Source organism: Agelaius phoeniceus, chromosome 6 (genome assembly GCF_051311805.1).
Source record: "Agelaius phoeniceus isolate bAgePho1 chromosome 6, bAgePho1.hap1, whole genome shotgun sequence".
In the NCBI taxonomy this organism is placed as follows: domain Eukaryota; kingdom Metazoa; phylum Chordata; class Aves; order Passeriformes; family Icteridae; genus Agelaius; species Agelaius phoeniceus.
Window position 1 is genome coordinate 20479431 of NC_135270.1, and position 18400 is coordinate 20497830.

At 47.8% G+C, this 18400-nt stretch overlaps 1 protein-coding gene across 1 annotated transcript; it reads left to right on the top strand.

Annotated features, from left to right (window-relative positions):
- Positions 1 to 9902: 9902 nt before the first annotated feature.
- FJX1 (four-jointed box kinase 1) lies at positions 9903 to 12527 on the top strand. Its single transcript, XM_054635598.2, has one exon. The coding sequence runs from the start codon at positions 10335 to 10337 to the stop codon at positions 11613 to 11615; it is 1281 nt and encodes a 426-aa protein (XP_054491573.1). The 5' UTR covers positions 9903 to 10334; the 3' UTR covers positions 11616 to 12527.
- The last annotated feature ends 5873 nt before the right edge of the window (positions 12528 to 18400 follow it).

The window sequence follows — 18400 nt, forward strand, 5'->3', positions numbered from 1 at the left end:
AACTTGCCACTTCTTCTGGGACAGATTACTTTAATCTCCATCTCTGCTGCCACTCCATATCTGAGGAAGTTCAGATGTCTATTCAAATCTATCTCAAAGCTTAAAAAATATAATATATATATATATATATTTATATATACACTATATAAATATAGTATATTTTTTATACACACATTTTCTGTATGATGCATTTGTTTGTTTGTGCTGTGTTCTCTTATCTCCCTGGTCTGTTTTCTTGTGACTAAGTTGAAAAACAGCTCTGTGATGCCTAACAAAGAGCAGGAGGAAGAGAAGAGAGTTCACTTCAGTAACTCATGACTGTGTTTATTTTTCTTAGCTTTGAGGGATTTGTTTTATGACTCTCACTAAACTGTTTACAGAAAGTTCAACAGCTAGGCAGAAAGTCACTCACAAGGAAACTAGGCTAAATTAAAACAAAAATGTTGGTCAGCTTCCCAGAGGAAAGAAGGTTTTTCTCTGTTATGTCTGTTCTGCTCTTCTTCTCCACCCACATACTGGAGAAGTTCAAATGGGATAAAATGGGGGACTGGGTACAGATGAAAACTGAAAGAACAGTAGCTGATCTGGAAGACAGTGAAATTCATTTATCCCTCAAAATTTCTGGCTTTTTCCAATCTTTAGTTTGAGATCAGTGAGAAGGACACAGACCTACATAAACCAGGAGTTATGTGAAATGACAGTGTATAGCAAAATTCTACTGCATTGACTGTCTTGAGTGTCCACCAGCAGGACAAGCAGCCCCTCTTTGCCCAGCACAGTGGAAGAGGCTTATCCTACAGAGCACATGGAAGGCATACAGCCTAGCTACAGCAGAACTATAAATTATCCTTATCTTGCAGTTTTACAGCCCAGAGCTCCAGCCACTCAGCAGTGTTACTCTTCCTGCTGTGCTGTTTAGCAGCAGCCACAGACTTTGCAGCTTCAAGAACCTCAAGTATTGCTTTGGGCCACTTAAGTTATGCAGTAACTAAGAGGCTTTCCTGTTTGTAGGTAAACTGGATTTCATTTAGTTAAAATACATTTTGATTCGGAAAAAAGCATCATGGTATTTTTAATAAAGTTCATTGAATATAAAAATGTTCAGGACACTTAGATATAGGGCAGATCTAGTTCCTGAGTGTAGTCCTTAAAATTGGAAGGGTCCTTTCAGAGTTCCTTTTAAATTGCATGCAATAACTATTGCTTGCTTCTGACCTTTTATTTATTCCCCGAGAGAATGCTACAGAAATACCAGATAAGTAAATATGTCACCAATAAGACATTTATTGAATGTTAATCAGGCTTAGAATTTTGAATGGTCACACTAAGATGTAGAGGGTCAATGTCTCAATGTCACCAACCCTAATCACAGAAAAATCATGAGCTTGGACCTTCAAAACTGGGTCACCTTCATGACTCAGATGTGTGCATGTGTGTGTTTTGATTTCTGCTTCACACCCTGTCAGACATAAGAGTCCTGACAAGGAGCATCTCCACTGCCCAAGGAGCAGTGCTGCATGCATCACTGAAGCTGCAGAGACACAAACCCATTAGCCCACTTGAGCCTTAATTTAGGCTAATCATAAAAGTGTGCTAAGAACTGAACCTGGGCTCCTGAGCTCAGACAGGGAGCATCATTCATGCAGCTAGACCACATCCAGCCTAGCCTTGAACAATTCCAGGAATGGGCCAGCCACAGCTTCTTTGGGTGACCCCTTCCTGTGCCTTTGGGTGATCCCTTCCATCCTCACAGTGAAGTATTTCTTTCTTTTTTCCAATCTAAACCTACCCACTTTCAGTTTAAAGCCATTTCCCCTTGTCCTATCAGTACACACCCTTGCTAAAAGTCCCTCTCCAGCTTTCTCATAGGCCCCCTTCAGCTACTGAAGGCCCACAATGAGGTCACCCCAGCTCATTCTCTTCTCCAGACTGAACAATCCCAATTTTTGTCTCAGCCCATCTTCACAATGGGAAATCCAATGACCTTCATGTCTCTCCTCAGGACTCTCCAACAGGTCCATGTCTTTACTGTGACAAAGACCCCAGAGCTGGACACGGCATTTGACGGGGGGGGTCTCATAAGAGTAGAGAGGCAGCATCACTTCTCTTGACCTAATGGCCATGGTTCTTTTGATGCAGCCCAAGACATGACTGGCTTTCTGAGCTGAAAATGTCTTCTTATATCCAGGGTCTCATCCACCAGCATGCCCAAGTCCTTCTTGGCAGGGCTACTCTCAATCTGTTCATCCCCCAGCCTGTATTGTTGTTGGGGGTTGCCCTGATCCAGGTGTAGCACTTTGGACTTGGCTTTGTTGAGTCTCATGAGCTTCCCATTGGCTTTGTTGAGCCTCATGAGTTTCCCATTGGCTTTGTTGAGCCTCATGAGTTTCCCATTGGCCCAATTCTTGTCCAGGTCCCTCTGGATACATCCCATCCCTCAGGCATGCCAACTGCATTGCTCAAGTTTGAAGTGTAGCCAGGATGTCTCAAAGTGACCAGCTGAGGGTCCTCACTAGGTCCCCAGCTCTCTAACTTTGGTGTTTCATCCCACAGCTTGTCACAGGCCAGCCCGGCATTATTCCTCTCCCCCTTCAAGTCTAGCTCTCACTGAGCCCCACTAGCTCCTGAGTGAAGACACTCCTCCTGCTTTGAGAACAATGATTCCCACCTGATGCCAGGTGCTATGTAGGCTATTCCCCTGTCAAGATCTCCAACGTTTTGGTGGTTACACCAGCCCCAGAGCCATGTATGTCATAAACTGGGCCCAACTGTTTCTTCCAAAGTCACTGCTTGCAACTGGAAAGATAGGTGAGAAGATGACCTCTGCTCCATATTCCTTTACCTGTCCCAAGGCTCTGAAGTCTCTTTTGATCCCTCCTGAACTGTGCTGTGACTTCATCAACCTGCCACATGGAAGAGCAGTAAGAGATAGACCTCACTCTTGTTTGAAGTCTGAAAGTGTCAGTCAATAACTCATTCCCAAGAGCAGGAATGTGTAGAACAGTTATTACAATAGGTATTGCAGCCACAGTCAGGGCTTCCAGCAGAGACATCTGCTGGATAGAGTGAGGAGGAGTGGAAATCTCATCATCTGAGTCACTTAAAATTGAATAAAATAAAACCCTAGAGAATGTGGAAAAGAAAGAGCCCTCATGAGAGAGGAGTGAGCCTCTGTGTGGCCTGATACAAAGGACTATACTGTCACATGAGATGGAATTGTACCTGTCCCCAGAGGTAGGGCTGCTCCCCACGTGTGCCTGGAGGTTGTATCCTGGATCCTTCAGGATGTTGCACATGATGATGTGTACCCTGCCTGCTGCTGCACAGCCCTCACTGCCTGAGTGTCAGGCCAGGGATGCCCCTATGGACAAGCTCTGGGCTCCCTCCAATGCCTGTGTGGGTAAGAGGCAGAGAGAGCAGAGAAACCTGCACCATGCAGGCACTGTGTAAGGCTTCCTCTGGCAGGACCTATGGGTCAAAGGAGAGGGACTGGGACACTGCTCCAAATTCCTTACTGCCTCACCTGGCAGCTGCATGTAGGGGCAGAGGATACCTTCAAGGAGAGGAGAGGCTGGAGGAAGAAAAGCAAATGTCCAGGGATTTCATACATTTCTTTTGTCTGTGTCTTCCCCCTTCAGCACTCTTGGCAGCCAAAGAGGGTCCTCTGGCCTTGGAAAGAACCCAGCTGCTTCTCCAGGCAACAAATGAGAGAGAAGGTATTAGGAGGCTGGAAACTCAGTTTGCTGTTTAAGCTGGTCCTTTTCTCTGCTTCACTTAGAGACAACTGAACATCTGGATTTCCACTGGCACAGCTGGGGGTTTTACTTTAAGTCTTATTAGAACAGTTTCACTGGCAGTGGAAAAGCTGCAGTTTTTTAGGACTTGCTGAAAATTTTAAGAAGTGTCCTGGGTGTATTTTTGCAGTAGAAGCTGAATGTTATGACCTTTTTTTTTTTCCTTTCTGTGACAATAGTAACTCTACCTTTAGACCTTATTTTTCTAGTCAAGTCTGGTCCACTTCAGTTTTTAACTGGGCCCATCACAGAGCTAAGTGCCTGGAGAACACATTAAAATGATGATATTTTTAATAGTGATGGTATTTAACCCCTGGCACAGCTTACCAGAAGGTGATGGAGGCTCTCTATCTAAAGACAGTATCTTTCCAAACCATACATATTTCTCCACATAAAAACTCATGGCTTTATGGCTTTACAGGAGGGGTCAGGAGGAAAGAAGGCCCATGGGCTATTATCAAGGTGGTTTGACCTTCTCTCTTCTGGAAAGACACTAAATTTGGAGTTCTCCTCCCTGTTCTGTTCTGCTACAACAGGGCAGGTTCCTAGAATTACTGTATTGAATAATATTCTTCACTCACATGTTTTGGCAGCCTGAAGGAGGAGAGAAGAAAACTTATTGATATAACTGACATAAATATTGTAGGCCATGGTGTCTTAGCTTTCAGGACACCATACTTGAAAACAGAGGCTATTACCTAATGTGTTATTTATCCTCTCATGGGGTAATTACCTTTTCTCTCCCTAAATCACCTCAGCAGTTTCACTTCAAGAGGTCTTGAACCTCTTTACCTCCTGATCTCAAAAAAAGGTATATTTTTAACAGACACAAATGGCTAATGTTTCCCTCTAGAATGGACTGTATTTGAGGGTGAGTGGTGATCTCCCAGAACTGTTCCAATGTGCATGCTGAGAGTTTCAGTGAGCAGCTCACCACTGTGCAGCTTTGCCAGTTCAGATCAGCCAAGGATTTCCCCCCAAGCCATGAAAAGCAAGGCCATCATGCCTGATGTTGCTCACATGAAAAATCCCCCCAGCTTAATCATCAGCTGTCTGGAGAGGCTGGGTTGTATTTGTATAATGGATGCTGCTGACCTATCAATTCAATTTATTTCTTTCATGACAGCTCTGCAGAGTCTGCTTGTTGGAGACCCTGAGAATGTCAGTCTGAGCATAACACAAATGTCTTTCCATCTTTTCTGCTCACTTTTAATGGGGATGAGAAAATATCCCCTAAAAGACTTTGCATCATCAGGCACCTGACATATCTTATGAACACTTTCCAGAGCCAGGCACAAGAGCTCAAGTACTTACTTATTTATTGCTTTGATATTAAAAACAGAGAGTCCCAGAGCACAGGGGATATAGGTTCCATTCTATGTACAGAAATTGCCTAGCTTCATATTCTGCATGATACATCAGATTGAAAAAAAGTCTACAAAAAACCAAAACAAAATAAAACAAAGCAAAACAAAACAAAACAAAACAAAACAAAACAAAACAAATCTTTATATAGTCCCATGAGCTTTTCTGTGAAATCAACAACAGAGTCAAAGCAACAGTAAAGCTTCCAGATTTCTCTATTCCAGGCTGAGACAAGTTTGCAAATACTTCCAGAAATTGCCAACATGCCTGCAGGGTAACATCTCTAAAGTACACCTCCCTGATATGAAATGCAGAGCACCTTAACTTCTTCAGCCCTCCCCCAGTCACAACCAGCTGCAAATCCTGCCCTTCAGTTGCTGGAATCTCATCATGAGGGATGCATTTTTTAGGCTGAGAAATACAAATCCACCTTGACAGAGCCAGTCAGGCATACACATGGGCAGTGCTGCTGATAGGTTTGTACCAAGCACTCCCAGTGTGAGAATAACTACAGTGAAACTAAGCAGCTTTTTGCACACTAACTTGTTGCCTGTATGGTTTATTCCAAACTCCCCACCTTTCCCCAGGAGAAACAAGCTGTATTGGCACTAGCAGTTTGAAGGTAACCCCAACAGCCTGTTGTAGGTAGCTTTGCAGGCACAACTCTTCACCCCTAGCCAGCTAGTCTAAATAACTTCCTTGCAACAGGAAGAATTGAAACACACAGGCTACACTGGCAAGAGGGTCTGAGCCTGCAGCAGAAAAAGAGCCCTGCAAATGAACCAGTGTAGGTTACTAAGGTGAGGAGAATAGATACTGCCCTGATGGAAGCTCCTGATGCCCACATTCACCCTAACCCCGAGACTCAAAATGCAAAGAGAGGAAATGTCAAGTGACAGGAAAGTGCAGCACTGAGGAAGCAGGGGCATGGTTTTGCTCCAGCCTGTCTGCAGCAGCTTTCACAGCAGACCCAAGTCCCACAGGTGGAGGCACACTGTACCATGTACTCAGTGCTCCTCTCCCAACAGCAATCTCAAGAGATCCCTTTAGAAATGGCTCTCACTGGTTTGGGAGTTCACTGGCACTAACTCACTGTCAGGAGCCAAAGGTGCTAAACAGGGGTGGGAACAAGCTATTCATGCACAGTTGGGGAAATGCTGGATAGAAATAAAGGTGTTTGGTAACCTGACTGATAAAGAAGAAAGAGTGCAGATAGAGCTGGAGAAGTACTCAAAGTGGGAACAAGCTGTATAAAAATGAAATGTAGAAAAAATGTGCTGGAGCAGAATAAAAGGACTCTATTCCCATCCTACCCTGGGATCCTGAACCCCAGTGTAGAGTATTTACAAGGGCTTCATGTGTTGTGCTAGTGAGAGAGATCCCCATGAAGCAATAGCTCAGGCTCAGCCCCTGCAGTCTCCAGGAAAGGAGCTCACAGCCCTGCTGTGGTTGATGTGGCAGTCACCAGACTGGGTAACTTGGCATTGAGATGTGTTAGGTGTGGCTTTGAGTATGCAGTAAAACCAATGTTGAATAGAAAGTGTCTGTCAGTACTCAGTGAAGGGAGAAAAAATTTCATGAGCCTGGGAATTACTGGAGGGGGCTGACTAATTTTTGTTGTCCAAAAAGGTCTGTGCTGGGAAATAACTTCCATGCAATGCCTCTGCAATGTGGGGGCGGAGGCGTTGTACTGAAGCCTTGAGCTGTGGGAGAGCATCACTCAAAGATATGCAATGTTAGCACAGGCCAGAACTCGCCTGAGCCAGAGGGCGCCTGCTCATGGCTGGAACAGTCCTCCCTGCAGCAGGCTACAGATGCATCCCCTCTGTCAGCTGCAGCTCCAGCCATGGAGGAGGCTCCCTGCTGCCCTGGAGAGCACTGGTACACCTCTGGGTGCTTTGGAGGTGCTAATAGTTTCAGGCCCTGGTGCAATGGAGACTCACTCTGTGCCTGGTTTGCCAGCCTTCCTTGCCAAGCAGAGACTGTTAGCAGAAGCAAGGCCACTCAACTCCAGCATAGATACAGTGTCCAGAAAAATAAAGTCCCCATCTGCTTTTCCACGATCCTAATCCTATCAAAGCCCATTAGAGTTTGGCATTTGTCTTGAATGCAAAATAATTTTCACTGCAGGGGAGAAATTTTCAAATCTCGGTTCAGTTCCTGTTTCTTCTGCCTTTATTGGGAAGAACTGCTGTCTGCAATGAGAGACACTCCACATTACTGAGAAGGTGGGTACTGGGGTGCCAGGAAGAGAATGAGCAGAATAAAACCTTCACTAGACTAAAAACTGCTGAAACACCAGCAGTCAGGTATTCTGTGAGTCTAGCTTTGCCAGGCAGCTAAAATCAAGTCAATGTAAGAAACAACATGGGAAAGCCAGAAATTATTTTGTTATCTTTTCTCTTGCTAGGATTCTGGGCCTGGACAGTAGCCAGCACTCCCTTCCCCAGTACAGGGCTGTGAGCCTGGAGACTTTCTCCTTTATCTCTGAGCTGCTCATTGCAATGTCTGCAAAGCACTAACAAGACATCTGATTGACCCAAATATATCAGTGATCACAGTTTCAGGAATGCTTAACATGCTGTAAATTGAACAGTTTGGCTGATGTTTAACCCTCTACCAATTGTCTGGTTTTAAAAATATTGCAGCTTGTAGGCAGGATTATTAGCCAGAGGGCTGGCTCAGCTAAACTCTGGCTTGTATTCCTTTCAAAGAGTGCAGCGAGGAGGCAGAGTATTTGGGGGAAGTGATGTTTCCCCAGCTATTGATTTAAGGGTGTAGTCACAGTATAGCCTGTTGATTAACTGCCTAACTTACAAGAGGCAAGCTGTAATTGAAATTAATGTCATGCATAACTTGGAGGTTATGTCCACCTTAATAACAGGAAGTCTAGTGTCCTTATCCATGGCAATGGTTCTTCTCTGGGGAGAAATCCCAGCACAGACACTGGCAGCTGGATGCTCACTAGAAGCATAATTCACCTGAAAGAAACACAAATTCATATAAAGCAAAATACATGTCCAACCTACGTATGGTATAAAATTAGTTTTTTGCTTTCAATAATTTTCCAGCAAACTAGGAGTTTTCTTAAACCTATTTCAAGCTAGAAAATGGCAGAGAACAGAGGCAATTCTGTGTCATTTCTTGGGTAAAAATACTGTTGGATAAAAGCCTCCTGCTCAGAGTAACGGCACTGTTCTCATCGACCACTGTGAAGTGTAGCAATCACCAGCTCCAAATCGCAAACCTGGCGTTCACCGCGCAGCTCCTGTGGCTTCAAAGGGCGAAAATGTAAAGCGTCATCTGGCAATAAGGCTTCAGGGTGGGAACAGCTCGGGACCCGAATCTATCTCACTATGATGATTCCGCCCCGTGCCGGCGGTGCCGCCGGCGGCTGCAGCGCGGAGCCGGGAGCGGCAGGAGGTGCTGGTGCGACACGGCCGCGGCCGCACGGAGCGGCGGGGAGGCGCCCGCTGCGCTCTGCCCGGGAATTTGAGGCAGAAGACAGGGAAAAAAGCGAATTCGACTTCTGCTTCCCCCCCCCCCCCCCCCCCCCCCCGCTTTCTTTGCGTTGTTTGTGGTGGGTTTGGGGATTTTTTAAGGTATTTTTAAATTTTATTTTATTTTGGTTTGGTTTTTTTTTTTTTGTTTATAACTGTGTGTGTGTATCTGTGGGTTGTTAAGGTGTGTTAGGCGAGTTTGAATGTTTTTAACAAATACTTATATTAAAAGAAAATAAACTGTATTCCATACAACCTGGAAGACTGGAGTGTGGCTGAAACACAGAGTTGTTGTGATGCCTCAGAAGAACAGAAAGAGTTCAAGAGACGAGAAAGGGAATTTTTATCTTTTGCAGTAGTTAAGATTCTGCGTGCAGTGGTTTTGCTGCACTGATCCAACTTCAATAACTACTTTGGAGGATAGCCACGGCAATGATAGCAAAAGGGAGAGGTGTTTAATCTCATTCTGCTCACAAACGTGTTCTCTGCAAGAGAAGTGCCCAGTAAAATACTGAAAGAGCAGAGCTAAGCATCTTTGGCTTGAGAAGGCAGAAAAATTGAGATGGGGAATAGAGAAATAGCTACTCTTCTAAACACCTCACAAGAGACACACCTCGAAAAGAAAGGCTGGCGGTCGTTCCCTCGGGCAGGATATCCCGCGAGGGGGGCTAACCCCTCTCGAGAGGGTTAAAATGCCAGGCAAAGCTGGTCCGTGACACACCTGGTGCTCGAGCACCGCGCACATCCCGGTGACAATGGACGCGAAGGGCGCTGCCCTCCCTGCAGGCGAGCCCCCACCGAAGCTCCGTGGGGTCTCACCGCCACGCCTCGCCCACGGTCACCGGCGGCCCTGCCGGGCAGGGAGCGCCGGCATCACGCAGCGCTGTGCGGGTGGGTCCGGTTCCGCTGCCGAGGGACAGGTGTCTGTCCGGGTGTGCACCGCGCGGTGCTCGTGCTTGCAGCGATCCCTTTGTGCAACCACCTGCCGGCTCCCGGCCCCGCGCGGCGCCGAGGATCGGGCCGGGCCTGAGGGGTGATGGAGCGGAGGTGGTGCCGCTCTGCCGCTGACCGCGGCGCGACCCTGCCGTGCGCCCGTGGGCGGGAGGCGGCGCAGTCGCGCCCGGGGCTCCGCGACCGCCCGAGCACCGGCGCGGGGGGCGGCCCCGCTGGCGTGCGTACCGCCTTCCCCTTCCCCCTCCCCGCTTTCCTCCCTCGGTGTGCAGGCTCCTTTGTGCTGCCTGCAGCGGCGAGGAGGAACCGGCGGGCCAAGCGCCCGCGCCGCAGCGCTCTCCCTTCCCGTGGGCGGGCGCCCGCCTCGGCTCCCACGCCATCCGCGACCTTTCCGCCTCTCCGACGGGGCTCTCCGCCGCGTGTGGGACCGCCACCCCCGCCGCGCGGGCCATCGCCGTTTTAAGCGGAGGGCCACGCCGGGAGACGGGGCGGGCCGGGCGCGCCCCCCCGGCTCCCCCACGTGGTGCGGTGCCCGTGTCTCCCGGCCGCCGGCGGAGCTGGGCGCACACGGCGTGGGGCAGCCGCCGGGGCTTGCCTGCTCCCGTCGCCGCTGCCCGGGCGGCAGATCCGGCTCGCGGCCATGCGCCAGAGCTGCGCTGAGCGGCCGAGCGGCGGGGCTGCACCGCCGCCGCGTCCCGCGGTAGCGGCGTGAAGCGCCGTGAGGATGAAGCGGGCGAGGCGGGCCGCGCCGGGCCCCCTGCCCGTGCTGGGGCTGCTGCTGCTGGGCGCCCTGCCGGGGCTCTGGACGGTGCTACTGCGGCGGGAGGCGGCGGCGCTGCCGGAGCCGCGGCCGCCCGCCGGGCAGTCCCCGGGGCGATGGGGCTGGGGGCGCTCCCCGCCGGTGCGCGGCGAGTCCGGCGGCGGCGGGCAGAAAACTTTTCGGACGCTGCTGGCGGTGCCGGCGGCGGCGACGGACCGGGAGGAGCGGGACGGTGAGGAGCGGCTCGCTGTGACCGACTCGCAGCCGCCGGCCGACACCGCCTCTCCGGTGGAGCGGGGCATCTTCTGGAGCCGTGAGCTGGAGGAGCAGGTGCCGCCGGGCTTCGCGGCAGAGGAGGCGGCGGCGTGGCTGGCGGCCGCCCGCGCAGCCCGCGTGGCCTCGCTGGAGCGGGGCGGCTGCGGGCGCAGCTCCAACCGGCTGGCGCGGCTGTCGGACGGGAGCCGCGCCTGCGTCCGCTACGGCATCAACCCGGAGCAGATCCAGGGCGAGGCGCTCTCGTATCACCTGGCCGGGGTGCTGGGCATGCAGGAGCGGCTGCCGCCCATGGTCCTCGCCCTGGTGGAAGCCCGTGGGCGGCAGTGGGAGCCGGTGCGCGAGGAGCTGCGCGGCTCGCACTGGGCCGAGGGCGCCGTGGTCAGCCTGACCCGCTGGGTGGACAATCTCACCGCCGTGGTGGCTCCCGCGCCCTGGGGCGCCGAGGCGGGTGCCGGCCGGCGGCTGCAGCCGCTGTCGGCGGGGGAGCTGGTCGGGCTGTCGCCGTCGCAGCTGGTGGAGCTGGTGCAGTGGAGCGATCTGATCCTCTTCGACTACCTGACGGCCAACTTCGACCGCCTGGTCAGCAACCTCTTTAGCCTGCAGTGGGACCCGCGGGTGATGCGCCGCGCCACCAGCAACCTGCTCCGCGCCCCCGACGGCGGGCTCGTCTTCCTGGACAACGAGGCGGGGCTGGTGCACGGCTACCGCCTCCTCTCCATGTGGGACCCCTACAACGAGCCGCTGCTGCGCTCCGTGTGCGTGTTCCGCGAGGGCACGGCCCGCCGCGTGGCCGAGCTGCACCGCCGCCGCAGCGCCGCCGCCGAGCTGCGCCGCCGGTACCGGGCGCGGGAGCCGCTCTGGGCGCGCCTCGGCTTCCTCTCCGAGCGCCAGGCCGAGCTCCTGCAGGCCCGCGTCGACTTCGTGCACCGCCACATCGCCCACTGCCGCGCCCAGGCCGCCGTGCTCTGAGGGCTCCGGCTTTCCTCCGCTCCCGGGCAGCGAGGCTGACTTGGCCCGGCAGCGGCCGCGGGCCGGAGCTGACCCAGTCGCTGCCCCGCAGTCGCTGCGACTGCCGGGGACGGGGGAAGTAATGGGCTACCTGCCTGCCGGGGCTGTCGAGAGGAGCGATTGATTCGCTTTGTCAAGAGCTCTGGAGATGCAGAACGCAATCGCTGCCCCCAGAGTTGGAAAAATGAGAGGGTTCAGCATCTTCAGTTCCTTAACTCTCTTCGTGCACTCCCCCTCATAAGAGACCCCATAGGAAAGCAGTCGTCTTTTGTCTGGATTGGGGTCGAGTAACTTGTTTCCTTCCAACGAAGGCAGGCAGAAAATTTTTTTATATATTATTCCTTTTGCAACGGCATATTTAAGTATGAATGTTGATGTTCATAGACCAAGAACCGATTGCACAATAGGGGAGCCCCTAACTAGCAAAACTGCCCTATTTATGAAACTTATTTCCTACCAGTTTTCTTTAACGAGAGTGAACCTTTCCACTGATTGTTAAATCTTGTTGATGAGAAGCGTATAGGAAGCCCATATTCTTAGGTTTTTGTGGATTCATTGGGTTAAACTGCTCTGATTTTTAAGGGTTTGCTTGTAATCATCATAATTTAATCTCACCAGTAAAGTAACTGACTAATGGGTGGCACAAGAAGATCTCCCATTTTTAAAAAATATTGTTATGTGCTAAGACTTTGACACAATAGTTAAAGTGGAGGAAAAACTGTTTCATGCACTTTACTTTGACTTTTTAATATTTTTTTTATAGAAGACCTTTTTATTTTACAAAGTCTGCCTTTTATGTACATTGTATATGTTCATAAACTTTTCTGTAACATACTAAAGAAACTGATATTTCAGTAAAGTGTGTTAATGTTTTGCCTTCTGTGGCCTGGATGTTTGCCTGAGCTTTGACAGGGAAGCATGCATCTCCTCGGTCTTTCCTGCTGGGTGATGGAGGTCACCACTTCACAGCTTGTCACTCCACTGAACAGAATGAACTTTTACTCATTCCTCTGAGGCAAGGAGTGGTAGAGTTAAGCTTTCAAACACTACTCTCATTCCTAGGTGTGCCTGAAAGGGGAAAAGCTCTTGGAGCGGCTAAAGTAGAGTGCGTGCTTCAGCTGAATAGACATTTATCTGGTTTTCAAAGCCTAAAATGGACTGCCTGGGCTAACCCCGAGATAACTGAAGCAGTTAGCTTCAGCAAGCTGACCGAGCTGCTGAGGGCTAGCTGTCAGCCTTTTTGGGTGCTGGGACTGGATACCAACCTGGCAGGTCATGTCAGCTGTTCCTGCTCCAGAGGCTTGTCCCGGGATGGCAGTTGCTTTCACTGGTGTTCATACTGTCTTCCCATTTTGGTTATCTTTGCAATGAAGAGATTGAGGCAGAACTGAAGAACAAGAAAGCTTTTTAATCATGCTGAAGTAGTTGGTGGGGGTTTTTTTCACTACAGAAGTTCTGTTCTAGGGCGAAGTAGTAGCAGTGGACATACAAAATAAAATATTGGCATCTCTTGCTTTTTTTAAATATACCAGTATTCATAGAAGAGGCCATTGTATGGCTTGAAATAATGCCAGAATATGGACAAAGGATAAACTAATCCTTTTTAGACCCCTAATGCCAGTATATATCCTGGTATAAACAAACAGCAGCATAATCTCTTCTACATCTGGACAGGCAGCTCTTGGTGAAGGCATCAGCATGCCCCAGTGGCTGCTGTGCAAGTAGGTGCTGTTTTCAGTGTTGAGCAATAACCCTCCCTTGAACTCAGGGAGGGATGTGCATTCCGACCTGCAGGAGGTCTTTGGTCTATTAATATTCATTATTTAGATTAAACTTCACATAAATACAATTTTTGTTGGCCATTAGTGTTGTTGGGGGGGTTGGGGGTAGTTTTTAAATAAGACAAGAGTTTTACAAACAAAAATAACGGTTGATTAATTAGATATGTTAGATAGTGCATCTTTGTGTATGAGTATTTATTTCAAAATGTCCCAGCAGCCTGCAAGACTAGCTTTCATTCAGCTGCTGAACTGTCAAGGCTCTCTATTGAACTTGTATTTATAGTTCACTGCATTTATCTCTAGGAACAATGCACAGAATCCCATGTGACATTCCCTTGTCATTTACATGATAATACACAACTTAACTGTAATTGCTAATTCTTCTTTAGCATTGCTTTGTAACTGGAATGCAGCAGTTTCTGTAGCATTCACCTCATAAAAATATATTTAAATAATAAACTGCTGGCATACATTTTAAACCACTGTGAAGAGCAAACTGCTGTGCCATAAGCATCTAAGGTTTTATTTCTGTTTAAGTACTTCTATAGTTATGGCACAACTGTGGCTTTGATGGCTAATGAGAAGTAAATCTTGTTTGCAATGTCTTTAGAGCCAGAGCCTTGCTAATTACCTCTTTCAAGAAGAAACATCATTTCCTATTTGGTGACTGGTGACTACCTCAAGTTATATATAGGTTTATATATAAGTTACATGTTCAAAAATGGTGTAGTTGTAGGTTGGTGTGAAACTAGAGATACTGTGCTAGGGAAGAAATGCCCTGGGAAATGTGTTCATTCAAGAAGGATGGACAAAACTAGCGCAGATGGATGACGGTACTTCATTCTGTTGCTCTATTTTATTCTTCTGGTGCAGATCATCTTCTGTAAAAGCTTTGAATTATCATTATATTAAGGCAAACTTGCTTTTTTCTGTGTGATTTCTTTAAGGCGAACAGTGCTTTGTGAATTAGTGGTCTCACTAATATGTGCACTTTTTGCACGTATTTTAGCTGTATGTGCTGTGTTACATTTGACTATCCTCCTGCAGAACCAAGGGATGAAACTGTAAAGCTTGATGTGTAATTTCAGTGGCACTCCTCTAACTCTGCTTACTTCCAGCAGAGTTTCCTTTGAGTCAGAGTAATCAGGCAGGCAAGGAAGGCTGAGAACAGGAAGACTTCAGGACCTGAAAGTTGTGAGTAGAAGGTTGTCAGTAGTAGGATTGCCAGGTTCTGGCTATGCATTGCCAGCAGCTCAGCAGCACTTTACCTAAGGCTCAAGGAATTGTCTGCACAGTCTGAGTCAGAATGGGGCTGTAGGGCTTAGACCTCACTCAGCAGACCACTTAAGAATGCACTTCCCGATGCTTTTCACAGACTTTCCTTAAAGTATGTGTTGAAAGGTGGTGCCTTGGTCAAATGTGGCCTCTTGCACAGACCTGAAGAGGCTGGGTGAGGGTCACAGCCCAGATGTGGTCTGGGTCTGTCCAAAGTGTGAGACAGGAGGTGCTTAACTAAGTAAAGTAGATAGGAGACCTAGGTGCTTAACTGGTAACACAAGCTTCAGGGGGAAAAAAACCAAACCAAACCAAACAAACCCAAAACAACAACAACAACAACAAAAACCCCAAAACAAAATGGGGAAAAGTAGCTAGAGAGGATTTCAATGCACTGCATTCGTTCTGTATTTCTGTATGTTTCCCCAGTTAAGTTCAAAAAAACTCCTGATTTTTTCTTGCATTGGCATCTGAGGAGGCTTGTAGGGTTAGGTGGTTGCTGCTATTCCCAGCTTGGGTTCACATGGGGACACTGTCTAGCACAGTGAAGGGAGGACCGAGTTCACAGTTTCTGAGAACTAAAGGATATCAAAATTGGCTACCGCACCCCCAGAGTGCACCAAACAGCAAAGCCTGTGAATTCAGAGGGGCTCCCACTTGGTGAAAAAAGCAAGAATGTTGTTTGCAACACAAATCTCCTTTGCTTCTCTTTGCTTGCATCTGAAGTAGTTTCCAGTATGGATTTATTTTCAGTGTAGATTTCTCTTTGAGAATTTCCTTCACAGCTTGGGAAGCTCTTCCCAGGTGCAGAGTTCTCTTACCTCTCACACAAAGCAGCTGCCCTTGGGATGGAGCTGTGTTGACCTCTGGTGCCACACTTTGCTGCCCTGCTGAGGCTATGTCAGCCCATTCAAAGGTTGGGGAAATAGCTCAGGGCCAATGGAAGACAGTGAAAATATAGTTAGTAACACTTTGACTCACTGGTCATACAGCATGCTTTTGACACCAGTGTATTCTTTTGCTTTCCTTTGAAGTTTGATGCCTTTTTTAATGATAATAAACTTAGAATTATCTCACTGACATTACTAGGTGGTCCAGGACTGTGAGATAGGAGATTATATTAAAACTTAATCCCATTTTGCATGTTATTCCTACTTTGCAACCACAGCATGAAATTTAATCACTCCTTCAGAGCTGTGCTCCCTGGGTTAAATGTGGCAAAGCTCCTGGGAGAAGGGGCTGGGCTGCACAGTAAGCAGTGCCTGCTGGGCACCCACAGAGCTCCTGCTACTCTCAGTGACCTAAAAACCTTTTACCTTGCTGGCTTAGGTCCTAATAGAGCTCTCCCTTCTGAAGCAATGCATGCTTATCTGAGCAGAAGTTAACTTCCCAATGGGGTGGTTCATGTATTTTATTGTGAATCAACTGGTGTTTTAACAAACATTATCAGTCCCATACTCAGGGACTGTTTAATCTGAGTGTACTTTGGGTATGGGGCAGAAACAAGGTGTTACACCTGTGATGCCTCAACACCCTCGTGTGCTGTGGCTTCCACTGCCTGCTCCAGGGCTGGATGAGTTTCTGGGAAAGAAGGATACACACAAGCCTGCATCAGTCAGGGTTGCTGCTGTGTCCAGGTGTGAAAGGAGCTGTGCAGATAAAGGAGACTGATTCCCTCTGAAAGAGAACCAGTGCTGTACTCAAGGAAAAGAGCTCTGGCTGGATTATTGGAGGATGAACAATAATAGGACTAAGAAAAGGGTCTGACCTTGCAAATGGATTGTCTGGTTTTGCATGATTCTGCTATTCAGCCACTGCCTGTAGGGTTTGGGTTGTGGGGTTTGTGTGTGTGGCACTTGCTCCATTTCTGCAAGAAAACAAACAGAAGGGAAGACTGACTGCAAAATGCAGTGATTGCTGATGCAGGGGAAATTGAGCAGACATCCTGAAGACCCAGACTCTTCCAATTCCTATCCCAAGGAGGGATACACAGGTAAGGGGATTTCAGGTGGAATGCAAACAGAATGCAAGCTGGTTACAGGGACAATTAGACAGGGAAATTTAATTGTACTGCCAGGATGTAACCATGCTTTTCCAGCCTCTGTCACCTGGGCTTTTTAATTGGACACACTGTCAAGCCAGTCTTTGGTCTCAATCCAGCAGAATGTGTTTTATAAGGAGTATTCAAAGGCAAAAGAAATTAAAAAAATAAAAAAAAAAAAAGATGTAGAGGCACTTTAAAGCAGGCAAATTCCATCCAGATGGTGGGACCAAGCAGCAAACATCCTTAGATGAAATTGGATGGCTGCAGAGATAGTGTGTCCCCGCCCCAGCCCCTTTCTCTACCTTCTGTGACAGGTTTTTTGCAACAGCCTCTGAAATGGGCCTTTTTGACAGAGTCTGTGTCACAGAAGAAGGAGAAAAAAGTGTGGAAATTTTTGGCATTCCTGGTATGGAGGACCTGTCTTTTCCCTGTGTAGACCATTGGCAACTAGTGATCTTGAAAGAATGGGCTCATTTTTAAAATCTCTCCTTAAATGATTTTGTTATCTGGCAGATTTCAGCCTGTGTAACATTATGTATCCTCAATGATTTTTATTGCCTTCAGCATTTTATTTAATCAATATTATTTGCCAAAACTCGTAAAGTACTTTACCCATTCTGAGTTTTGAGCAGTTCACCAAAAACTCTCTTTTGATGCCAGAGAATCCATTATATAACTTTATATCCAAGTATGTAACAGTTAATGTTTACCCAAACTATTTGAACTAGAGGTTGCTGTCAACCTTGGGGCATCCTCAGATCTTACACCTGCAGCTGTGTGATGGTGAGGATTAAGAGGTTTGGGATTGGTGTGGTTTTGTGTGAGTGAGGCTGGAGTGGTCTCTTTGCTCCTGCCACTGCCTGCTCCTTATGTTCCCCAAAAGTATGTGCAGGAGTTAAAATTACTGTTGGTCTGTATGGCCTATGGCTTAGGTTGATTTTCCTGTTTTGACTAAATGTAGCTGAAGGGCTTTGTTCTGAATAGTATCTCCCAGAACACAAAAAAGAACTGTTTTAAGTGTTATTATCCACCATGTCCTGCCTCCCACCACCTACCCCTCCCTAAAAAACTCCCTCTTCTGCCAAAAGCCTTCTCCCCTCATGGTGGAATTTTTAAAAAATGCATTGCAGTGAAGCCAGACAGGCATTTACCTCAAGTGATAGCAATGCAGTAATGCCCCCCAGTAATGAGGTAAGGAAGAAACACATTTTTTATCAGTGTCTCCAGCCTCAGCACAAAAGAAGGGAGGTGTATTTCTGCATAATGTATGTTTCAGTCAGAAAAGTTATAATTATTTAATGTCCCTGTTTTGCCAGTTTCCTTTTTGTGTCCTGCTGTGGGGTAAAGGGCATTAATAAACTATGGTTTCAAGCTGCTGTTGTGAATATTTTTTAGCAATACATGATTTCTTGTAGGCAAGCTAGAAGTCTGCTCCAGAATTTATTTATTTAAGTGATTGTAGTGAGTTAATTTGCTTTAGTTTAGCTGGGTCACCTTTATCACCCCTAAAGTTTTCAATGTCCTTTACTGTATTCAAGCTAAGGGGAGGTAATTGCTTCCTTTGTTTTTTTGAAAACATGCAGGATTTGCTTACCAGTAAAAGAGTTAATTTTTATTTTTTAACAGTGCAGTTCAAAGTAAGGTGG